The following is a 21,347-nucleotide window of genomic DNA, read 5'->3' as shown; positions in this document are numbered from 1 at the left end:
CACCGCATTGCATACGTGGTAGGTGCTCAAAAACCTTGGGGAGTTGTGATTAATAAGTGAACATGAGCAGAAGAGTTCGAGCAGGAGTTTTTTGTGCCTCGCTGTAACAGAGGGATTATTTCTCTATCAGGAACGATAGACTTTTCATCCAACTCGGATGCCAGTGCTCAGGGCCTCAATCTCAGTAGCTGAAATGAGAAATAAAATCTGTGCGAACTCTTCTTTCCTGGGTACTGATGTGCAACGACTTGTGTTATTAGATGTCAAAGTGAAATAGAACGGGTTTTCTTAAAATGGGAGACGAGCATAATTCTCATACCTTGGGCATCATCGGGAATAGAGAGATTAATCCATTTCCTTTCAGGACACGTACCTCATTATAACTCATGCTAAATCATGGCCCAAACTTCATGTCTCACAAAAGACGGTAATGTGTATCACATACACAGGTGAAATGTAAACAGGTCAGGGAAACATAAAAGATGTTAAAATCACACACTTCAGTTAATGCAAAATAGCCTAAATTTTCTTTAGAAAATAGGTAAAGTTGCTCATCATCCATGATAGTACTGTTCCTCACCTATTTATTCGTTAAGGATCCGTTTTTATCTCTGGCATAGTGCGTTCCCAAACGAGTCGCCTTTGGCCCTCTCATTTACCCACATGAAGATAATTGGATGAAAGATACATTGGCATTCACTCACTGTTGCTTTTATTTTTCTTCATTGTTTATGAGTAAGTTCTGCACTCCAATTAAATTGACAAACTAGGAGCCCTCTAAGTCCTAATCAGGAAAATAAGTTTCGGGGATGGCTTGGGACAACTGGCTCACACACAAATGATTTCTCGTGTCCAGAGGCTCTAGCTGAGCTTAAATTCAAAGGTGTACTGAGGGTGTTTTTCCTTGACTAACGTGTCCTAAGTCTTTGTAACTCTTCTCCCTTCTCAGACCCTTTGGTTTTACGCTGTCCGAAGTCAACATGTCCCTGAAAACTGAGCCAAGAGTAAATACATCTGCGCTGCAGAAAATCGCTGCCGACATGAGCCACCTGATAGAAAACCTGGACACGCGAGAGCTCCACTTTGAGGGAGAGGAGGTGGACATTGACACGCCTGGGGATCCCAAGACACGGGAAGGTAGAGACGAATGAGTAGAGGAGGGGAGGGATGGTGAGGCGATTCTTCAGGGTTGGTTGACAGGGCCCAAGTTGGAAACTCACCTGCAAATGATTGATCTTATCATGACGCTGGGCTGAGGTGGCTTCATTAGCTGATGTTTGGTTTGAACACTTTATGACTCGTAAAAAAAAAGGGGGGGGGTTCTCCTAAGAGGTGAGTATGTTAATAGCATCCTAATTCTTGTAATATCTTGATTTACTTATTTGCTTTTAGTGTCTATCCCTTTCTCTGCTGTCTATAACACGCAAGGATTTAAGGAGCCCAATATACAGACGTACCTCGCGGGCTGTCCAGTCAAGGCACAGGTTCTAGATGTGGAGCGCTTTACTTCGACGACCAAGGTTAGCATGTGTCTGTGCCCCCGGTTCTACCTGCCCCTTCCTCCCACCTAACTCTGCCCACGTGTAGAAGTGTGTGTACGTGCGCGCGTGGACGTCTTTTTCCAAGGCCACGGCACCCCTCACGTTTTGCTTTCTTCCTCAGTTAATTCTTGTCTTTGCTTCTCTTTCTCCATCCTGCGCTATGACTTTTTATTATTATTACTAAGGCATTCAGGACGCTATGTCAAGTGTAATGAATTACATCGCTCCTCCCCTCTTCCTCTTCTCTCCCCGAAGGTCTGTTTCATTTGGCCTCTTTGAGCATAGACATTCCATCTAGGATGTCTGAAGCAGCTGGGGGGACGGGGGTAGGGGGGGGGATGTCTAGCTGTTCTAGTGCTTGTTTAGCAAGACCATGAAGATGTTAGCTGGCTCTTGAAAGAAGTGAAACCAGAATCCCAGATAGCACGCCCCGCCTCTCTGATTGGTTCCCAGAGTGTTGACCTTGAGTCCCCACTGGTGTTGTTGCCTGTGGAGCCTGAGAAGGGTTTGCAGTCCAGTGTCTACATCAGGCAAAGGAAGGGAACTCAGGGCAGCTGTGAGAGATGTGTTGACTGCTAGCAAGCGTGCGTTACCTAACAAGCAAAGTAGGCATGGGCTTACTTCTGTTTACTTACTAATCGGCAGTGAATAACTTCACATGGGTTTTGTGGTAATACAAATGTTAAACCGTTTCTTCATTTGATTCCTCGGTGTATTGATGTCTACATCCTTAGTAGAGTGTTGTACTTTATTTTTGAGCAATTTATAAATGAAAGTTTACGTACCAAATGAGTTAACCCCGTAACCATTCATGCACAAGTTGTCCCATGACAGGGCGTACTCTGCATTCAACGTGTGCCAACACTCTCCCCATTTCCACCCTGTCTTCCCTGTGGCAAGAAGCTCTTGCGGCACATTGTTTGAAGCTAACTGCATGGTTAGAGGTTTGAAACCCAACAGCTGTCCCATGGGAGAAAGCTGTGGCAGTATGCTTCCGTAAAGACCACAGCATTGGAAACCCTCTAATTCAGTGCTTCTCAACCTTCCTGATGCTGCGACCCTTTCATCCAGCTCCTCATGTGGTGGTGACTTCCCAACCATAAAATTACTTTTGTTGCTACTTCATCACTTTAACTATGCTCCTGTTATGAATCGGGAACCCCTGTGAAAGGGTCGTTCAGCCCCCAAAGGGTTGACCACCCACAGGTTGAGAACCGCGACTCTATAGGGTCGGCCTATTCTGCCAGATCGGGTTGTTGTGAGTCCGAATCCACTGAGTGGCCATGGTTTGGAGTTTTGTTTTTTTCCCCCTCATTTCTGCCCTTTCATTTGCCTGCCCCTCCTTGCCTTCTCATCTTTGAGGATGGACAAATACTGCCTATATGATGGCCGAGATGGTTGATTGTTCTAAGGCGCACATACCTCACAGGTGGTGGTGTTCCTAAGTCAGTCTGTTCTTTGAAAGGTGACCTTGGGAAGTCGCTTTAGTTCCAGGTTAAAAGGGCATCTTAGGGCAGTAGTTCCAGGTTTCCAATAGTCTCTATCAATCTAGGGAGTCTCTGCTTTTATGTGAACTTGAGTTTTGTTCCATCCTAAACAGGACCTTCTATGTGTCCCTGTTGAGAGCCTTCAACAATGAGCGCCGGGTACCATGGAGCTCATAGGCTCTCCAACTTGTTTTCCCACCCCTTTCTCAGAAAAACAAAACCACACGCCCCCTGGTGATGAAAAGCATTTACACGGTAGTCCACAATCACGGCTAAAGTGTAGGATCATTCCAGCCCCTCCCCACCCGCCCTGTGTCCCAGGGAGTCAAATCACCCACTTTGGAAAACACTGACCTCCTCCTTCTGGCTTCAGGTGGGAAGAAGCTGTGGTTCAGGAGAACTACTTGTTTTCTGACCTCTCCTCTCCTTTGCTCCAGATAGGGGAAGAACACAAGTTGTCTCTTAGATGGTCACGTGCAGACACTACTCAACAAATAAAAAATTATGAACCATGCTATGCCAATTGACCTAGATGTCCCCCAAGACCATGGCCCTAAGCCCTCAAGCCCAATGACTGTCCCATGAGGTGTTTGCATATGTCTAGGAAGTTTCCATGGCTTTTCCCTCTGTGTACTCTGTTCTGTACAAGGGGGCTTCAAATAGTTCAGTAAGAAATGGAATGAAAAGATGAGGGAGCATACATATATAACACATGCAGCGATCTCTATACAAATGCCCACAACTCTGTGTATACATGTGGGTCCCTGCTAATTTCAAGGTCAGCAGATTGAAACCACTAAGTCAGTGGTTCTCAACCAGTGAGTCTCAACCCCTTTGGGGGTGTCGAACGACCCTTTCACAGGGGTCGCCCAATTCATAACAGTAGCAAAATGACGGTTATAAGATGAAGCTTTCTACTCCCATAAAGATTTACAGTCTCAAATTCACAGGCAGCAGATCAACCCTGTGCAGTAGGGTCACTATGACTCAAAATTGACACGAGAGCAGTGAGTTTGGATTGTGTACCTATGCATGCCAACGCTGGTACTCCCATGCGCTCTCTGACACCTACGTGGTGTCATGACTCTCAGATCCGCGCGTGTTTTCCCTGTGGGTGCACACTTGTAGCTACTCGACCATTTTCAGCGGCTGTCCTTTATTCTAGCGTACCTTGCGGGTGGTTCCTATGCCTTAGTCAGGGGGTGCTGACACCCCCGTGTCGTGCTTCACATCTCCCTACACCAGAAGTAACCCATCGACTTTCTAGTAAATGATTCTCCTCCTTCCTCCTCCCATTTCTAATGTCTATAAAATAAAGTTTGCTTTCTATGTGCATGCCTAATCTTGACTTTGTATCATTTTTCTTATCTACTTCGTCTCATTAAATCGAGCTCATTTCACTCAAACGCAAAGGCCCTGGCCACTCGGTTTCCCTGCACACGGCGATGCAGGATGGTGCCTCTGATGTCAGTCGAGGTGAAAGGCAGCATATTCCACTGAACCCCGGCAACTTCCGGTTGCAGCACCTGTCATGGATCCGGGGTAGAAAGAAAGCAAGAACTTGATTTCTCGATTTGAGTATTTACCTATGACACGGAGGGATGCTGGATTTATATACCACTGCTACACAGAGTGGTCATGCAAAGCTGGGAATGGTAGCTGCGGTGCCTGGACACTGCCCGTCAACATCCACGCTGACATTAGGTCTGGGTAAGCTAGCAGTCAGATGTGTACTCTCTCCACCTCTCATCACCCACAGTTTCTGAGCCTTTTGTCAGGAACCAGAATGTTCTAAGCCAGTGGTTCTCAACTTTCCTAATGCTACGATACTTTAATCCAGTTCCTTGTGTGGTGGTGACCGCCCCCCCCCCAACCATAAAACTGTTTTCATTGCTACTTCATCACTGTCATTTTGCTCCTGTTATGAATCGGTTGACTCCTGTGAAAAGGTCATCTGAAGTCCCAAATGGGTCGCGGCCCACAGGTTGAGAACCGCTGCTCTAAGCGATCCGGAGTAGCATCCGGTGCCTTCACGCCCCACAGGAGCTTCCTTCATGGCCCCCTGTGCTTTTAATGTATTGTCTCTTCCTGACACCTCTTCTTGATCAGAGCTCTTACCTCTTGGGCCTATTAGCAATAACGCTGACGAGTAAAATGACTCATTAGTCACCGAGAGATATTTGCATTTTGAAAGAAGTATTTTGTACCTTGGTTACGTATGTTGAAAAATACTTAGTGGGTGATATTTTTCTTGTTTAATACCTTTCTGGACAGAAGAGGCCCTTTAAGAAGTAGGGGGTGTGGTTCAAGCTGGACGATGAAATGTGCTTCAAATGAAAGGGGGGAGGGCACCAGTGTCATTGTGAAGGAAAGATGGTGCTCCCCGCATCCCTTTTCTCCTGCCTTCCCCCCGTGCCCGCCAATGGACTACACATGGGTCTTCTCGCATAGTGCTTTTTATCTGGCTTCTGGTTTCGGGGCGGGGAGGGGTGTGTGTGTGTGTGTGTGTGTGGAGGTGTGTGGTAGTATGAGAATATAGGATTACTTGAAATTTATGTAAAATTTGTGTTATATAGATTATCGGATACTTACTAGATTGTTATTATTTAAATCAGGATTACTAAAATTCTAAGGTTTGCAACCAAAAAAAGTTTATATAATTCTACAAAATAAACTAGCAGGATTTTAAGAGTTTCCATGTCACTCATTAGCTCTTCTTATTCATTGATTTTGGGGGAAATTTGTGTTGTTTATCTAAAATGCCAACCACTTGTATTTCTCACTGTAGGTGCCAAGTATCAATCTTTACACTATTGAATTAACACATGGAGAATTTAAGTGGCAAGTGAAGAGGAAGTTCAAGCACTTCCAAGAATTTCACAGAGAACTACTCAAATACAAAGCCTTTATTCGAATCCCCATTCCTACCAAAAGGTAACCACTTCCGTATGCATTATGAAGCTGCATCCCTATACAGGTTGGGAAGGAAAGACCATTTCCCTCTCCTGAGAGGTTGACTTATCCATCGCTGCTGGTATTTTCAGTGAGATAGGTTCTTCTGAAAATAAGGCGTCTCCTGAAAGAGACGAGGAGAGACAGGGTTCACAGGATGCCCTAATAAGTGTTGGTTGCATTCTTGTAGACACACATTTAGAAGACAAAACGTCAAAGGGGAGGAGCCTCGAGAGATGCCAAGTCTGCCCCGCTCATCGGAAAACGGGATTCGGGAGGAACAGTTCTACGGTAGACGGGTAGGTCTTTTCACTCCTCCGTTGTTTGGAACAGAATCTGCAGCCCTGTGCACACCCTGGGGTGCGCCGGTGGCACCGCGGTCATGTTTACACCCATGAGAAATCTGTACCCCTGTCACAAGTACGCTCCCTCACTGGGCAGGGGAAAGACGGGAGAGCCAGCAGATTCACTGAATGCTGTATTTCAGGAGACCGAATCGATCTTGTCCAAGAAAACCTGCCTCCCGGAGCAATAGGCTAAAGGGTTTTAATAAGTGAAGGAAATAGGGTTAAAAAAGAATCGGGGTTCAGAAAAAGCGGGCAGTCTCACTGGAGGGGTCTTCTGCAGCAGTCAACACCTTTCAGCAGTCTGACTCGAGACGGGCCAGGCCTCTGCTTCTCTGACGGTTTCTCTGTTGGCAGGGGCTTGCCCACATGAAGCTGCAGGTGAGGTGTGTGAGTTCTTCCCCTCGAAGGGGGTTGGGGGAACTCTCTAACTTTTAAAGCAGTGGTTTTCAACCTGTGGATTGAGACCCCTTCGGGGGTCAAACGATCCTTTCACAGGGGTCGCCTGATTCATCACGGTAGCAAAAGGACGGTGATGAAGTAGCAACGAAAATACTGTTATGGTTGGGGGGGGGTCACCACTACATGAGGAACTTTATTAAAGGGTCGCGGCATGAGGAAGGTTGAGAGCCCCTGTAATCTAAAGGGCAATAGCAAAGGTTTGACGATCTGTCGTAGGTTCTATCAGAAATGCAAGATTAAACCCAAGAAGAGTAAAATACAGGAAGCCTCAGAGAGGCAAGGACAGGGGTCTACTGCGGTGTGAGGTCCCTAAAAAGATGTTTTTGCAAGCTGACAATGGTCCAGAAGGAACGAAAACCATTTCCTCTGGGACACATTTCTGCTGTTTCTGATTACAAGGCAGAACTGATGTCTAGTGGTTGATTTTCTGTGGAAAGCATTCCCTCCCATGCTGTGCGCAGTCCAGTCTCACAGAAGCAGGTTAGGTGCGGGGTCCCTCTGCCCGGGCTTCCTGTCAGACACAGTTTGGTGTGGTTCTACCCCTCCCACACGCTCCCGGCCCATCTACAGTTTACGAATGAGCTCTGATGCGTATTTAACACTGAGTCGATGGCAGTGAGGACATGAGCTACCACCAGTAATGAAGCGAACATCGGGAAACACGATTTTCCAAGGGCACTTCTCAAACCCCTTGAAGGTGACTCACATCCCGTCCAGAGAGTTTCCCACAGGGAAGACAGCTTCCTCGTGAGCTAACTTCTCTTCTGGGAAAGGGCAGCCTCCCAAGCGTCCAGCAGGGCTTAGGAAGAGGGATAAGTAACCAAGTTCCAGAGAACAGGCGAGCGATTGATGGATGAGAGGCGCTGTGGTGCCCCCCACCTCTCTGTGCTGCGTTCCCGCCCGCCATTGGGTGGATTCCAACGGACATAGATGAACCTTTTCAGCCAGAATCACATATGGACATGGAATAACACAAAACTGTAGAATCTTCTATGTTGTGGTATCTGGTTAATCTATAGTCATTAACCCTTAATGGTTCAGCCAAAGAGATTTGTCACACGGCCAGCCTGAATGGCCTGTACGTTCCACTGCCGCTCAGTCAAGAATACATTCCCCAGCCCCCAGCCTCCACTCGTCAGCATATTTGAAATGAAGGCACATCTTCCCTTTCTCCTGAAAAGCTGCCAAATGCATTTATCAATGTGGTGCTAGAACTGAGAAAATACAGGTTTGGGTTAAAAGTCCTTACTCTGGGCTACCCACCTACCTAAGCCGTGTATATATCCTTTCTCCTCATATGCAAGCGGCAGCTGGAGACTGAATAAGGGAGACTGGAGCAGAATATGTGCATTTAATTGTGATATTGACACAGAATATGAAATAAACATGGATTGCCGGAAGAATGAACACATTTGCTTTGGAAGAAGTACAGCCGGAATGCTTCTCCGAAGCAAAGATCGTGAGGCTTTGTCTCAGGTGCTCTGGAGAGGTAATCAAAAGCGGCGAGTCTCTGTAAAAGGCCATCATCCTTGTCAAATACGAATCAGCCAAAAAGACGCAGCAGCAGCCCTGTGAGCAGAGGGGTGCAGCAAGGCACTCGGATATGGCAGCCATGGAGGGTGCACGAGACGCGGGGGTCTTTTGTTCTGTGGTCCATCGGCGTCGCTGTGAACCGGAACAAACTCAGCAGCACCTAACGGTAATGGCAAACTGGGCCAAGCTCCATACTGCTTGTCATGGAGCTCAAAGAGAAATAGAAAGCTCGGCTCTGTCTCCAAGCAGTTTGTGGAAGAACCAAGGACATGGAAAGTCAAATAGCAACCAGAGATTGAAATAGTGGCTCAAACACCAAACCAAAAAACAAAGTCTTTGCCGTGAGGTTGCCGATTCCAACACACAGTGAATGTGCAGGTCAAAGGACAACTGCGTCATGGGATTTCCGACACTGAGACTCTCTAGGAGCAGGCAGCCCCACCTTTCTCCCTCAGGGCAGCCTGTGGGTGAACTGCCAACATGGGGGTTAGCAGCTGAGCCCTTAAACGAAGCCCCACCAGAGCTCCTTAATGGTTCGGGAGAACTGTGGGAATGTTGCCTAAGGCTCTTCAGGATTTCTTGACACTATGAGTAAATAACTGAATAACTTTGATAAGATGAGAATGAAATGGTGGTCACGGCATATTGGTGCGAGCTGCTTAAAAGTGTTCATGCATTGAGCATAGTAACTTTGATCTAATATTTATATTACAGAAGCAACTGGAAGATTATTTGACAAAGTTACTAAAAATGCCCATGTATAGAAACTATCACGCAACAGTAAGTACTCGGTGATTTAAATCTTGAAGTTACTTGTAAAACAACATTGTCGGTTAAACATAGGGTTGCTTTGTTAATACCGTTTTCTCAACACGAGTGTTTGTATCCATTTCTGCATCGGTCTTTAGTTGAAGTAATGAATATAAAGCAGATTTGACACCTAGGATAGCTAGTCTGTGGTGATAGGGTGCTATTTTTTAAATATTGGGTAGAACTTAATATGCCTATAGCAATAGATTGGAATGACCACAGGTGAGATTATCTAGAAATCAGTCTTATTTCCTCAGGTTTCCTGGATAACACCAAAAATCATTCTCAGCTCTGAAGAAAAACTTTTGAGTGCTAAGTGATGAAAACAGTTAAGTAGAGTTGAATACTCAGAGGATATTGTGATTACCATCTGATTGGCCTGGGATGCCTATAAAAGGCTTTATCTTTCCATGTGAAAAGCGAGAGGCATGGGAAAGGCTCAGAGCAAGGAGAGGAGAGGTGGTGATGGGGCCAGAATAACCCTAGAGAGGAGGCTGGGCAGGCAGCAGTAAGGTAGCAGAGGTGGGGTGGACTTTACAGCAGGTTTCAGAAAACTAGGAGCTTCTTCGCCATCCTCGAAGGCCCTTGACTGGGATGTTTATACGTGGTTAACCCTCAGAGGCCCAGAGAGATGGATGACTGATAGAGAAGCCGGTTTCTCTATGTGCAGAAAGACTGTTTTACTGTGGAGGTCGCACAGATGTGCACAAGTTATCATTGTGTCTCTGGCTTACACGTCCACAGAAGGAAGGACAGGCTCTGTCTGTCTAAGGCAGAAAAGCAACAGCAACGTAGGCTGCTGCGTTTTCCAGGGACTTGTGTCTCCGGCTGCTCCTCCGCCTGTCTCCAGTGGAGGTCGGTCATGCACACACCCTGCTGGTCCCTTGTACACACAGCTGACCGCCGCCCCTGCACCCCTTCGGCAGCAGCCTTCCTGATGAGGGTAGTGGCCGTACAGGCGTGTTCTCTGACTTCCTAATTGTGGAGACGAGTTTTCTCTGGGACACCAGCAATTTCCTTTCCACCCGAGGAATTCAAGAGCATGATGGGAGGAATTTCTTCCAGTCTGAGTCTGAGAGCATTCCTTGTTGAGAGAACTCAGGGGTAAGGACACTATAATGTTTTCCCCTCAAAAGGCTGCCACCTGTCGGGCCCTCTGATTTTCTTACACGGAAGGATTAAGCACCAGTGTGAAGTTCTCCACGTCTTTTGCTTTTCTGCCTGCCTGTGACTTACTCTTTCTTTCAGCTTTCAAACTTAGAGCAGTGCGTGCTGGTTCTGCCTTCTGTTTCTTGCATGCGTGATTACATTTGGGAGTCTCCTGTTGAAGGAAGAATATTATAATTTCTCAAACATTAACTGACTTAAAACGTCACTTTTTCAGGTGTAGAAGTCCTTCCAATGTTAAGGCACTGTTGTTTTCAGAAAGTCCATCATGTCTTACAAATATTTCTTTTGGCATAGGAAAAAACCCGTTAGCCACTGAATGAATTGATTTTCCCCTCTCATTTTTGGTGACTGTTCACAGTGGCCCCTTATAATTGAATTCGCCAAAATGCACAATATGAAAAACTCTCCAAAATGCATAGTATGCAATTTTATCTAATACTTCACAGTCGTTTCCTACACTGTTAATGTTATCCGGGCTAGAGACTAGATCTTCAGGCCTCTCCCTCTTAATTTGCAAAATCAGATTGGCTTCTCTGCATTTCCTTTGGCAGATGTGAGAAACATTAAAAACCCTGTGTGCAAAAAGCATGCCAAAAGTTGTTCATTATGTGTACACATCGTTGTCTTATACTTTTAAAGGTCTAAAACAACAGTTTCATACATAAATGAATTGGGATTCTTCAGTCAATAGGCTTCTGGGAACCAAATAGGATTCTGCTTCTAATGTCAGTAAGTCCGTACCAATCTGGGCTTGCAGCCTGTGTTTTTAATGAATAGGTCCAGGTGGTTCTTATTATTAAAAGTTTGGGAAACTCTTGAACTAAAATGCTTTGGTCAAGTTCGAAATGTCTTGGAAATTTGGACCACTTTAAAAAGTGGAGCTAGATAGTATCAGGGTATTTGTGTAATACGATTTACCCAGAAGGAAATGCTTCTAGGCTTCAAAGCATTAGCCCTTCAGCTTTCTTAAACGGCTTTGGAAATGAAATGTGGGCAGCCCTCTTCTCTTACCTTTACATGACCACTGGCCATGGGGCGCCTCAGAGAAACACCTCTTCTTCCAGGATTATGAAAGTCCCTTTGTTTTCCCTCTTTTTTTCAACCTTCTGGTTCTGGAAAACAGAGCATCCTGGTGTCGTCAGGGGCTTAACACTAGGCAGTTTCCTCAGAGATTATCAGTGGTGCCCTTAGTTTCCGTTACTCTTTGTGTGTTTGACCTCTCCTGTACGCATACATGTGTATGTAAAAAACAAAGTGAACATGTAGCGCCTTCGTAAGGTACATCTACAACTCCCAACAAGAATTCTCTTGCCTTCTAATATGTAGGAGTGCAGGTTGTGGCGCGGGCGTTTTCATGAGTAACCGGGAAATGTTTATCTTTCAGGGTATTCAAGGAAGAGGGATTAGGAGCAGTCAGTGTACTGTATTCCATTCTGATGATTGCGATCTAGAAATGGAACCAAATGTACAGTCCAATAGAAAAATTCTCAACAGATTCTGCTCTAATTTCCAGTAAATTATTTAACTCTTCTACCTCAGATTCCTTATCTCCAGGATGATGATTAGCTTGGCTTCATCATCAGGGGTAAATCATTCCACAGATCAATGATACCACGTTGGGCGCTTCCTCGTTTTGTCTGATGAATCACCTTAGCTTGAGGTGCAGACGGACACAGAACAAAGATCTGCCAATTGCTTCCCTGCCCAACAGAGAACTGTATTGACTCAAACAGCAATAGCCTCTAATGAAGAGAAATGCCCTTATCTCTTCATAGTGAAGGACAAAATAGAATGTCTCCCAGGCTGTCCAAAGCCCCAAATCTTTCCAGAAGTAGACGCTCACATCTCTCTCCTGCGGAGCAGCTGATGGGTTCAAACCACCTGCCTTCAGTTGGAAGGCACGTGCGTCCCACCAGGGGTACTGTGCGTTGAAATTGCCCGGAGGACACCGGGTTTAGTTTTCAGTGTTTGTCATTATTAGCGTTGAATCTTAGGCATAGTCTAGACAATCTGTTTCCACTACAGAGCTGATTAAAAAAAAAACCCACACAAACAAACCTCAAAACAACAATGACGCAAAACTCGAACTTACTGCCATCAAGTTGATAATGATCAGCAGCGACCCTGTAGGGCAGAGTAGAATTGCCCCAGTGGGTTTCCAAGTGTGTGACTCTTGGTGGAGCTGAGTAACCACTATACCCAGAGCTCCTCAAATTGGAGAGAAGTCTTCCTCTGCCCGCCCCTTCCACACACCCCTGCCCCCCTCACCCCCCCACCCCCCGCCAGCTGTGCTAACCGCTTTACCAGGAAGGCAGCCATTCCTGAGGTAGCGGAGCCTCCTTCCCGCTTTCACTCCCAGGTCATTGCCCAACCCAGTGCTCGTTGCTTCTGACAGTTTTGGACTTGGCCCCTTGCTTGAACTTTTGTTGAACATCACTCTCCTCTTTTAATCCAAAAATGGAGTAGAGCGTGCTGTGTGTGCAGGGTGGCCGAGTAAGCTTCAAGGTGAGCTGTTAGCCCTATGTTTTGTTGCTTGTCAAGTGGTGTGGGGAACCCAATTTGCTTCCCTGTTTTCCTGACTTTGATTATCCAATGTTACAGCTGCGGCTTTGACTTGAGACTGCTTTCCACCTAATCCCAAGAACACGACTTAATTTTACTTTTCACTAATTCCTTTATACGCACCCCCCAAAGCCAAATTCACTGCCATTGAGTCAGTTATGTCTGTCTGTCTGTCTCTCTCTCTCTCTCTCTCTCTCTCACACACACACACACACACACAGAAGATATTGATTAGTTCTTTATTCAAGAGATTAGGAAATTCTATGAAATATTGTCAGCTGATATTTGTCTTCAAATTCTCATTTCTGAGAACTGCTTGTCCACATGGAGTTAGGCACATGGACAGGCAATTCTGTTCTCTTATCACGGAAAAAACACTGAGAAGTTTGGATAGCATAATTGTATTAAATTAAAAATGTTATTAATCAGTTTCATCTATGAGTTGACCTTGGGATCTTTGCTTTTGATTCGGTAAATATGGCCTACCATAATATTTTCTTTCAGCGATTCATCCTACCCAGGAAGAATAAGCCTGTGTGGTCCTTACAGGTTCCCCTTAGTTACATGCTACGAAGCCACGAGGTTGTGGATTGGGCCAGCAGTTCAAAGCCACGATCAGTTCTAGGGAGAGAGACGAGGCTTTCTGCTCCATAAAGATTTACCGCTTCAGAAACTCCAAGGAGGAGTTCTGCTCTGCTCGTAAGGGTCGCTATGAGAAAGCATCCACTCACTGGCGGTGGCTGGTTTGAAAAACCCGCTGTGTGATGGGCATCCGTCTGGTGATGGGCATTCCCTTCGTGTCCGCCTTCAGCTACTGTGGAAGCACTACAGTGAGCACGTTGTACAGGTTCCTGTCTCTGACTGCATACCTAGGACCGGGGTTTCTCGGTTGTAGGTTCAACTTCTGTGTTCGGCCTTTTAGAGGAACTGCCAAATTGTTTTTCACGTAACTACCTTCCCACCAGCAATGCGGGAAAGCTCCATTGTCTCCACAATCTTGTCAACACCTGTTGTTTCCATTTTCAAAGTCATTGCCACGCTAGCAGGCACGAGGGGCTATCTCATCGTAGTTTGGGTTTGTATCTCTCAAAACGGGTTGAGCATCTTTTCTTGTGCTTGTTGGCTGCTTGACTATCCTCTTTTGTGAAGTGTATATTCAACTTCTTTACCTATTTTTTATGTATTTTCTTATGTTGCAGACCTTTCTTTAAAAATTCATTTTTATATGTGTTGTTCTTATTGTATGCATTATCCTCTCAATTTATCTCCCGAGCTATAGGGTGCCCTTTCATTTCTTTAAATAAAGTGGTTGTGTTTTAATTGTACACTGCACTCTTTGAGGGCAGAGCCTGCCATCCCTCTGGGCAGTCTGTAGTTGTTAGGGGCTGGAACATCAGTTCCATCTCACCGTGAACCTTACGTACAACCGAACGAAACACCACCTGCTCCTACACCATCCTCACAACTGTGGTTGAACTCACTGTTGCAGCCACTGTTGAGGGTGTTCTCTTTTTCTTCCCCTGCACTTTATCAAGTCCTTCTCCAGGGACTGGTATCTCCTAACACTACTATATCCAAAGCACCTGACATGAAGTCTCTCCACCCTTGCCTCCAGAGGGCATGCTGAATATACTTCCTCTAAGACCGAATTTGTTCTTTTGGCAGTCCATGTTACTTTCAGTATTCTTTACAAACACCATAGTTCAAATAAATTTATTTTTCTTGGGCCTTCTTTATTTGTTGTCCAACTTTCACAGGCATATAAGACCATCAAAAATACCATACTTGCGTAAGATATGAAATAATAATAACAATATATATAATTGATCAGGGATTCAGGAGGACGGGAGGGTGGGAAAGGGAAGGGAAAAAAGAGCTGAAACCAAGGGCTCAAGTACAAAATGTTTTGGAAATGATGGTAATATATATATTGACGCTATTGCTGTATGTAATGCTGTAAGAGCCCCCAATAAAATGATTAAAAACCATAGCAACCACAACAAACCATGCCTTAGTCCTCCAAGTCGCACCCTAGTTTTCAGCACTTTAAAGAGGTCTTCTGGCCGCAGATTTGCTCAGTGCAATGGGTCAGCTGGTCTCTCGATGGCTGCTTCCATGAGCACTGATTGTGGATGCAAGCTCGATGAAATTCTTGTAAACTTCAGTCTTTTCTCCCACTTATCATAATGTTACCTATTGGCCCAGTCGTGAGGATTTTTTAAAACATTGACTTATAATCCAGACTGAAGGCTGCAATCCTCGCTGTTCATCAGCAAGTGCTTCAAGTCTGTCCTCACTTTCAGCAAGCGCGGTGTGTCGTAGGCCTGTCATAGGTTTTTAAAAAGCCCTCCTTCAATCCTGCCCCCACCTTCTTCTTCAGATAATCCAGGTTCTCCAGATATTGGCTCCGCAGTCTATCGAGTGCTCCAGAATGTGTTCACTTAGCATTACCTTAGAAATGCTTTTTGAATGCATAAATATCATTGTTTTGCCTTCTGAAGAATGAAATATCTGCTTCTTTTCAGACAGAGTTCCTTGATATAAGCCAGCTGTCTTTCATCCATGATTTGGGACCAAAGGGCATGTAAGTTCTGGTGCTGAATCTTTCAAACGTGGAAAGTTGATAAGCATTAACATCGGATGGGCCTGCAGCCCTAGGGAGGTCACGCCCCTGGCTTTACCACGAGCTTCTGGAGGAATTTAGGGGAGTTATTTATACAAAAACAAAGCCTCTTGCTACAATAAACAGTAGAAACTGCACCTTATCCTTTCTCACTTGTTTATAGCTTTGCTTGTCTGGAACCCAACTGTAGCAACTACCACTTCAGACTGTGATTTAAAAATCAGATGCATGAAATCTATCAGATCCCATCTTCTCGTGACTTAAAGGTTAACTCAGTGCACTCTGATTTCTGAGTTAAAAATACTTCTGTGCAAAATGTATGTTAGTTAATAAAAATTAAACTTGCTTAATGATTATTCTCCCCAGTAATCGAGTTGGAGTCTATAAACAGCTCAACATGTAAAACTCATTGCTTTATTTTGTTTATTGTACTTTCTCATTACATGATGATGAGGTTTTCTTGTCACACCTTACAACAGAGTTATTGCTCTTTTCAAAGATAGAGTGGCTCTGCTCAACTTCCTTTGGCACGCCTCACTTGCCAGAACTGTCAGCAAAATATGCAGAAATGCCCAGGAATGTTGAAGATTAATTGCTAGAGTACATAGCCTAATGAGGGAGGATAGGAGTGGAGAGGAAGGACATGCGAGCCAAGGTCCGCTTATTCGGTCACAATTCACTGTGCTATGTCAGCCAGGTGTAGAGTGGACAATTGATCAAGGTGGGTGAATGTCGCGTCTTTTCCAGAGAAGGCATGATAATGAAAAGGTCTGGAGGACACAGGATACCAGGCTTGAGTTGCTGTGCCCACGGAAGAGCCTGCTACCGCTGGTCAAAAAGGTAGGAGCTGTGTGTGTTTATTTTAATCAATTGGGTATCTGGGAAGTTTTCTATATTAATTTAAAATTTTAAATCCTTTCACAATAATAGGAGGATATTTTGATTGATATTTTAACTTCCTAATATCAGCATGCATTCATGTTATGCCCCAAACTGAACGATAGGCAGAGTATACACATTGTTCACATATTATGCACATATGACAAAATAATAATTTATAAATTTTCAAGGGCTTATGACAGGAGGGGGGAGCGGGGAGGGAGAGGAAAAAAAGAGGACCTGATGCAAAGGACTTAAGTGGAGAGAAAATGCTTTGAGAATGATGAGGGCAATGAATGTACAGATGTGCTTTACACAATTGATGTATGTATGGATTGTGATAAGAGTTGTAGGAGTCCCTAATAGAATGTTTAAAGAAAAAAAGTGATCAATGAAGAAGATAAGCCAATGGCTGATAAGTGCATCAACAGATGCTCAGAGTCATCAGTCATTTGTCAAATGCAAACCAAAAGAGTTACAACTTCACATCCGCTAGGAGGGCTACAATAAAAAGATGAACAATAACAAGTATTGGTGAGGACATGAAGAACTGGAAACCCTCTTCATACCCAGTTCCATTGAAGTGTGAATTGGTATGATCACGTTGGAAAGCTGACTGGCGTGTTCTGCCAAGGCTAAACATAGTTACCGCATTCTTCAGCATTGCTTCTGTCAGGTAGTTACCCAAGGGGATAGAAAGTATATGTGGACACCAGAACTTGTATTAAATGTTCCAAGCAGCATCCTGTTAGTCCAGGTAGACTAGAGAAATAAACTCAAGGGAACTCAGATATGTATCAGAAAGAGATTTATATAAAAGGACAATTGTATAGAGAATACATCAAGTCTGTATTTGCCCGTATGTCTGATCCTAGTCCATAAATTCCTCTTTAGACTCACACAGCACATGCAATGATCTCAAATGCAGGAAGATCACAGGCCAATGGGCAGAAAGTCTCTTAGATCCAGTGGCAGTGGAAGCATCTCAATGCTGCTGCTGGTCTCCACGGGTCTCCTCCAACTCTCTGAGTGCCTCAACAACAGGAATGGGAAGGTGGAGAGAGCGGGTCTGGCTTCCAGTGAGTTATTTATCTCTGACACGCCTTCAAATGAAGTCATCAAGCTGCAACCTGATTGACAGGCTAGACTCCACCCCCTTAGGTCAAGGTGACAGATTATGTAACTGCCACAGGCATGATTCCTAATAACCAACTGAATGTTCACCAACCAGTTAATGTATTTTCAAAGTAGTATACCCATACAATTGAGTATTCTTCAGACAGAAAGAGTAATGAAAATTGCTAGAAGGTTAAGGTTTCTTTTGGGGATGATGAAACCATGTTGGAATTAGATAGGAGTAATGGTTACACAATTTTGCAAGCATACGGAAAAGTACTGAATTGTACACTTAAGAACTAAACTATAATACGTGTGTGTACATATATAGATCGATAGATGTATATACGCACACATATATGCCAGATTTCTGGGGTGATAATTGTAGACTTATATTTGTGAGAATGTAGATTATGGTGTGATATGTAGAGAACTTTAATTCATATCTTATGTGCTCCCTAGTTCAGGATTCCTGTAGAGCAGTATTCTCATCCAGTTCTTACATGTATCACCAAAACATTGGGAACAATATTTGACATGGAAAAACCAATACCTGTTTGTTGCAGTAATATACTGAGATTTAAAAAAGCATCAAGAAATTGTTTAGTTGTTTAGTTAAAAAATTATATATTTCATGTATAAATAGAGAGTGGAACTAAACTGAAACCCATTAAAACTAAATCCACTGCCATTGCATCAATTCCAACTCATAGTGATCATATAAGACAGAACAGAACAGAACTGCCCCGTAGGGTCTCCAAGATGGCCAGTCGTTAATGAAGCAGACCACTGCATCCCTCGCTCTTGGAGTGGCAAGTGATTCATTCTGCAAACCTTTCAGTTAGCAGCCCAGTGCTCAATGCACTGTGCCACCAGGGCGCCTTACAATTCAGTATTAAAAGTACACAACTTTAAAATGGGAGTATAGCATTAAACACATTTGTCTAAATTATGGCACCACCAAAAAAAGTTACGCTTTTATGCCATGAAATTGGCCTTTTGCTTTCTGGGCTCTGTACGGATAGAAGAAATCACAAGAAAAAGATCAGAGACTTAATCCAAGAAAAATGAAACTCTCTATGTTACATAAAGCAATTTAATAGCATGAAAAAAATCTTAGAAAAAATAATCACCATAAAATAAGCTTCTGCAACGTGTACAAATGTTCCCATAAACTTGGGGTATGAGTAACAGAAGAGAAAATTCAGAGACACGCCCCCCCCCCCCCCTGCAAGTATGTTGCCAGCACTCTACCCCAAACTGCACAGAATCCTGGGATCTCTTCAGACCAAATGACACACAAGGGAGAGCAATGGGACCCCGCCCATCCTCCTGCATCCGATACATCTGATTTTCATCCTTCTCGTGGTGACTCATCTTCCCAGCCCTGGTGGAATTCCTGTGCAAATGTTGGCTGACCACTCCGCCCCACACCATTATCTTTGACTGAAGCCGCTCCTGGAGTTCTGTGGGAGAAACATTGGACTGCCAACTGCAAGGCCAGCTGTCTCAACTCACCAACTGCTCTGAGGGAGAAAGATAAGGCTGGCTCTTCCCATAAAGATTGATAGTCTCAGAAATGGTAACAACCAGTGCTACTCTACCCTATAGCGTCACCGTAAGTCAGGATCAACTGGCTGGGCATGGTGGAGGGCTTGGGCATTGGACGGTTTGAAGGTAGCTGATACGCACCAACTATCGGGTAGAACCACTACAAGCACCTGTGATTTGATGCTGACCGCAGACTTTCTCTGGGCCGCCAGAGCCCTCTTGGTGAATGGTCAGAATAGGTTGGAAGGATCAATAGTCCCAGGCACAGCCCGGTCAATCCTCTATGGGAATAATTCTGAGATGTCCCCTACACTGTCTCCTGGAGCCCTCGGCAGGATTGCAGCCCAGTTGCCTATGGAAACCAGCACGAAGACAGCCTTCACAGTTTCCCTTCCTGGCCAGGAAAGGGGGGATGCTGCAGGACTCGGCACAGTTCATTCCATTCCACCCAATGTCAGATGAGTCACAGTCGACTCAATGGCGGCTAGCTGGCTATCTTTGCTCTTCCTTCCTTTCTGGCACTGCCAGCCTTACTGCCCATACACTCCTGGGACAACCCAACCGAAGACATTTACTCAAGAAATGGAATCCTGGGTGGCTTCCTGCAGCCTTCATCGAGCGCCTCATGTTTGCTGGGCTCTTCTCATGCACTGTGACAACAGCAATGAGCCACACAGAAGAGACCACTGCCCTCTTGGAGCACCGTTCTAGGGCATATGCGGACAACAGCCAAGCTGACAAGTAATACAAAGTCAGGTGGTGATGAGATCTTCCAAGGGAAACTAAAGACAAGGTGACAGTGGAAGCACTTGAGGCTGGAGAGCATGACTTGAGCTCAGGACGTCAAGAATGGGATCGTGGAGGAGCGAGGTTCGAGTTGTAAACTTTATGCGAAGGGAGCAGCCAGAAGTGTCGTGGGAGAAAGCTTTGTTATATAGAAGGAATGTCCCCTGCTTTTGTCTTTTGGGGGCACAATTTTGGATTGAATCATGCTTACACCAGGGCAGACTAAGGAGATAGGCTCTTACCTGGAATGAAATGTGTCAGTGTAAATTATATAAATATTTCCTTGACAATCTTAGTCCCATATTAATAAGTACCTGCCGAATCACCTTTCTGGGATGTAAAGCTAGCAGTACCAAATCAAGATGATAACGTATAGCTGACAAAATTAGGTCAGAAGATGTTTCACAGTAGATTATTAGTGTTGAAATGGAGTTACTTTTAAAGATGACCAATGCTTATAATTCCGTCTTTTTCCTTGTACACATAAATTTTCTATCATTTTATTTGTTCTTTGTTGACAAACGAAGGCAAGACAAACAGAACGAGTGATCTTTCAATCCAATTTCATCATGACCTCGTGTCAGAGACAGTTGGGAAAAACAAGCACGCACAGCAGACATTGCTTGCCCCCACTTAAAGCACCTTGAAAGCTTGCAAGCAGCTCTCTGAAGCCCAACCACAGATCTCTATCTGCCTTGGAAAAAAAGAGGCAGGAGAGTCAGAAGTAGGAGTAAATGGATGTGTGATTTATTGCTTTCATGAACAACTGCCTTCTTGGCCTGAGAACAGAGAAATCGGATGGTGCCAGGCTAACATTCCTGAGCCTCCTATTCGATTGTATGGCAGAATCCTAGTCAAAAGGTGGGAAATATCGAACTGAATTTAAAATTCTCACAAAATCCACTTTCTGGAACCACAGAGACTAGCTGATGCCCTAAAACCAGAGCCCAGAGATAATCTTTAAATTCTAAACCAAGAATACTAAATTCCACTAAAATCTCTTTAAACTCAAGCAATAGTTTTGCTTAAATCCAAACGAAAGTCTGCCTTGAGCACTGTGCTCTCTTGAGATCTGTCTCATGGGCCAGAGGGACAGCGGCAGCTCAGAAGATTGGATGGGCACTTCGAGGGAAAGTGAATTCGTGTTCACGTGGAAGGAACAGCTCAGACAAGGAGAGTGCGAAGAGCTGTGTAACTGACTGTAATCAGCATCATTGCATAGAACCTGTAGAAACTGTTGAACTGTTGTGTGTGCTGTTGTGTGTATCCTCAACAACAAATTAAATTACTAAAGTAAAAATAAAATAGCTGCTTAGGCAGGATATTAATTGAACGATTTCTCTACTCTGACTAAGGGACCAGAGATACGTGTTTTGTTTTCCTGCCAGGTAATAAAAAGAGGGCAGGGAGGAGGGGGCTTCTAACAGATAAATCGAGCATTTCCTTTATGGAATGATAGGCTATACAATAGGTAATTATTTGACACAGTGAGCATGTCTGAATCATTTTATTTAGTTGAGATGCTTTCTTG

The 21,347-nt window shown here is 44.5% G+C and overlaps 1 protein-coding gene across 3 annotated transcripts in view; it reads left to right on the top strand.

The window, feature by feature from the left end:
* The window catches only part of PLD1 (phospholipase D1), a 227,444-nt gene that overhangs the window by 91,572 nt on the left and 114,525 nt on the right, over window positions 1-21,347 (top strand). For all 3 annotated transcript variants that reach the window (XM_075547028.1, XM_075547027.1, XM_075547029.1), the window contains exons 2-8: window positions 950-1,137; window positions 1,393-1,520; window positions 5,817-5,962; window positions 6,171-6,279; window positions 9,034-9,099; window positions 15,387-15,445; window positions 16,232-16,324. In XM_075547028.1, coding sequence (XP_075403143.1) covers window positions 981-1,137; window positions 1,393-1,520; window positions 5,817-5,962; window positions 6,171-6,279; window positions 9,034-9,099; window positions 15,387-15,445; window positions 16,232-16,324 — 758 coding nt within the window. In that variant the 5' untranslated portion in view covers window positions 950-980. The remainder of the gene's footprint in view (window positions 1-949; window positions 1,138-1,392; window positions 1,521-5,816; window positions 5,963-6,170; window positions 6,280-9,033; window positions 9,100-15,386; window positions 15,446-16,231; window positions 16,325-21,347) is intronic.

This window comes from Tenrec ecaudatus, chromosome 4 (assembly GCF_050624435.1).
Source record: "Tenrec ecaudatus isolate mTenEca1 chromosome 4, mTenEca1.hap1, whole genome shotgun sequence".
Lineage (NCBI taxonomy): Eukaryota > Metazoa > Chordata > Mammalia > Afrosoricida > Tenrecidae > Tenrec > Tenrec ecaudatus.
Note: the sequence above shows the minus strand (reverse complement) of the source record. Positions and strands in the feature narration are given on the sequence as shown.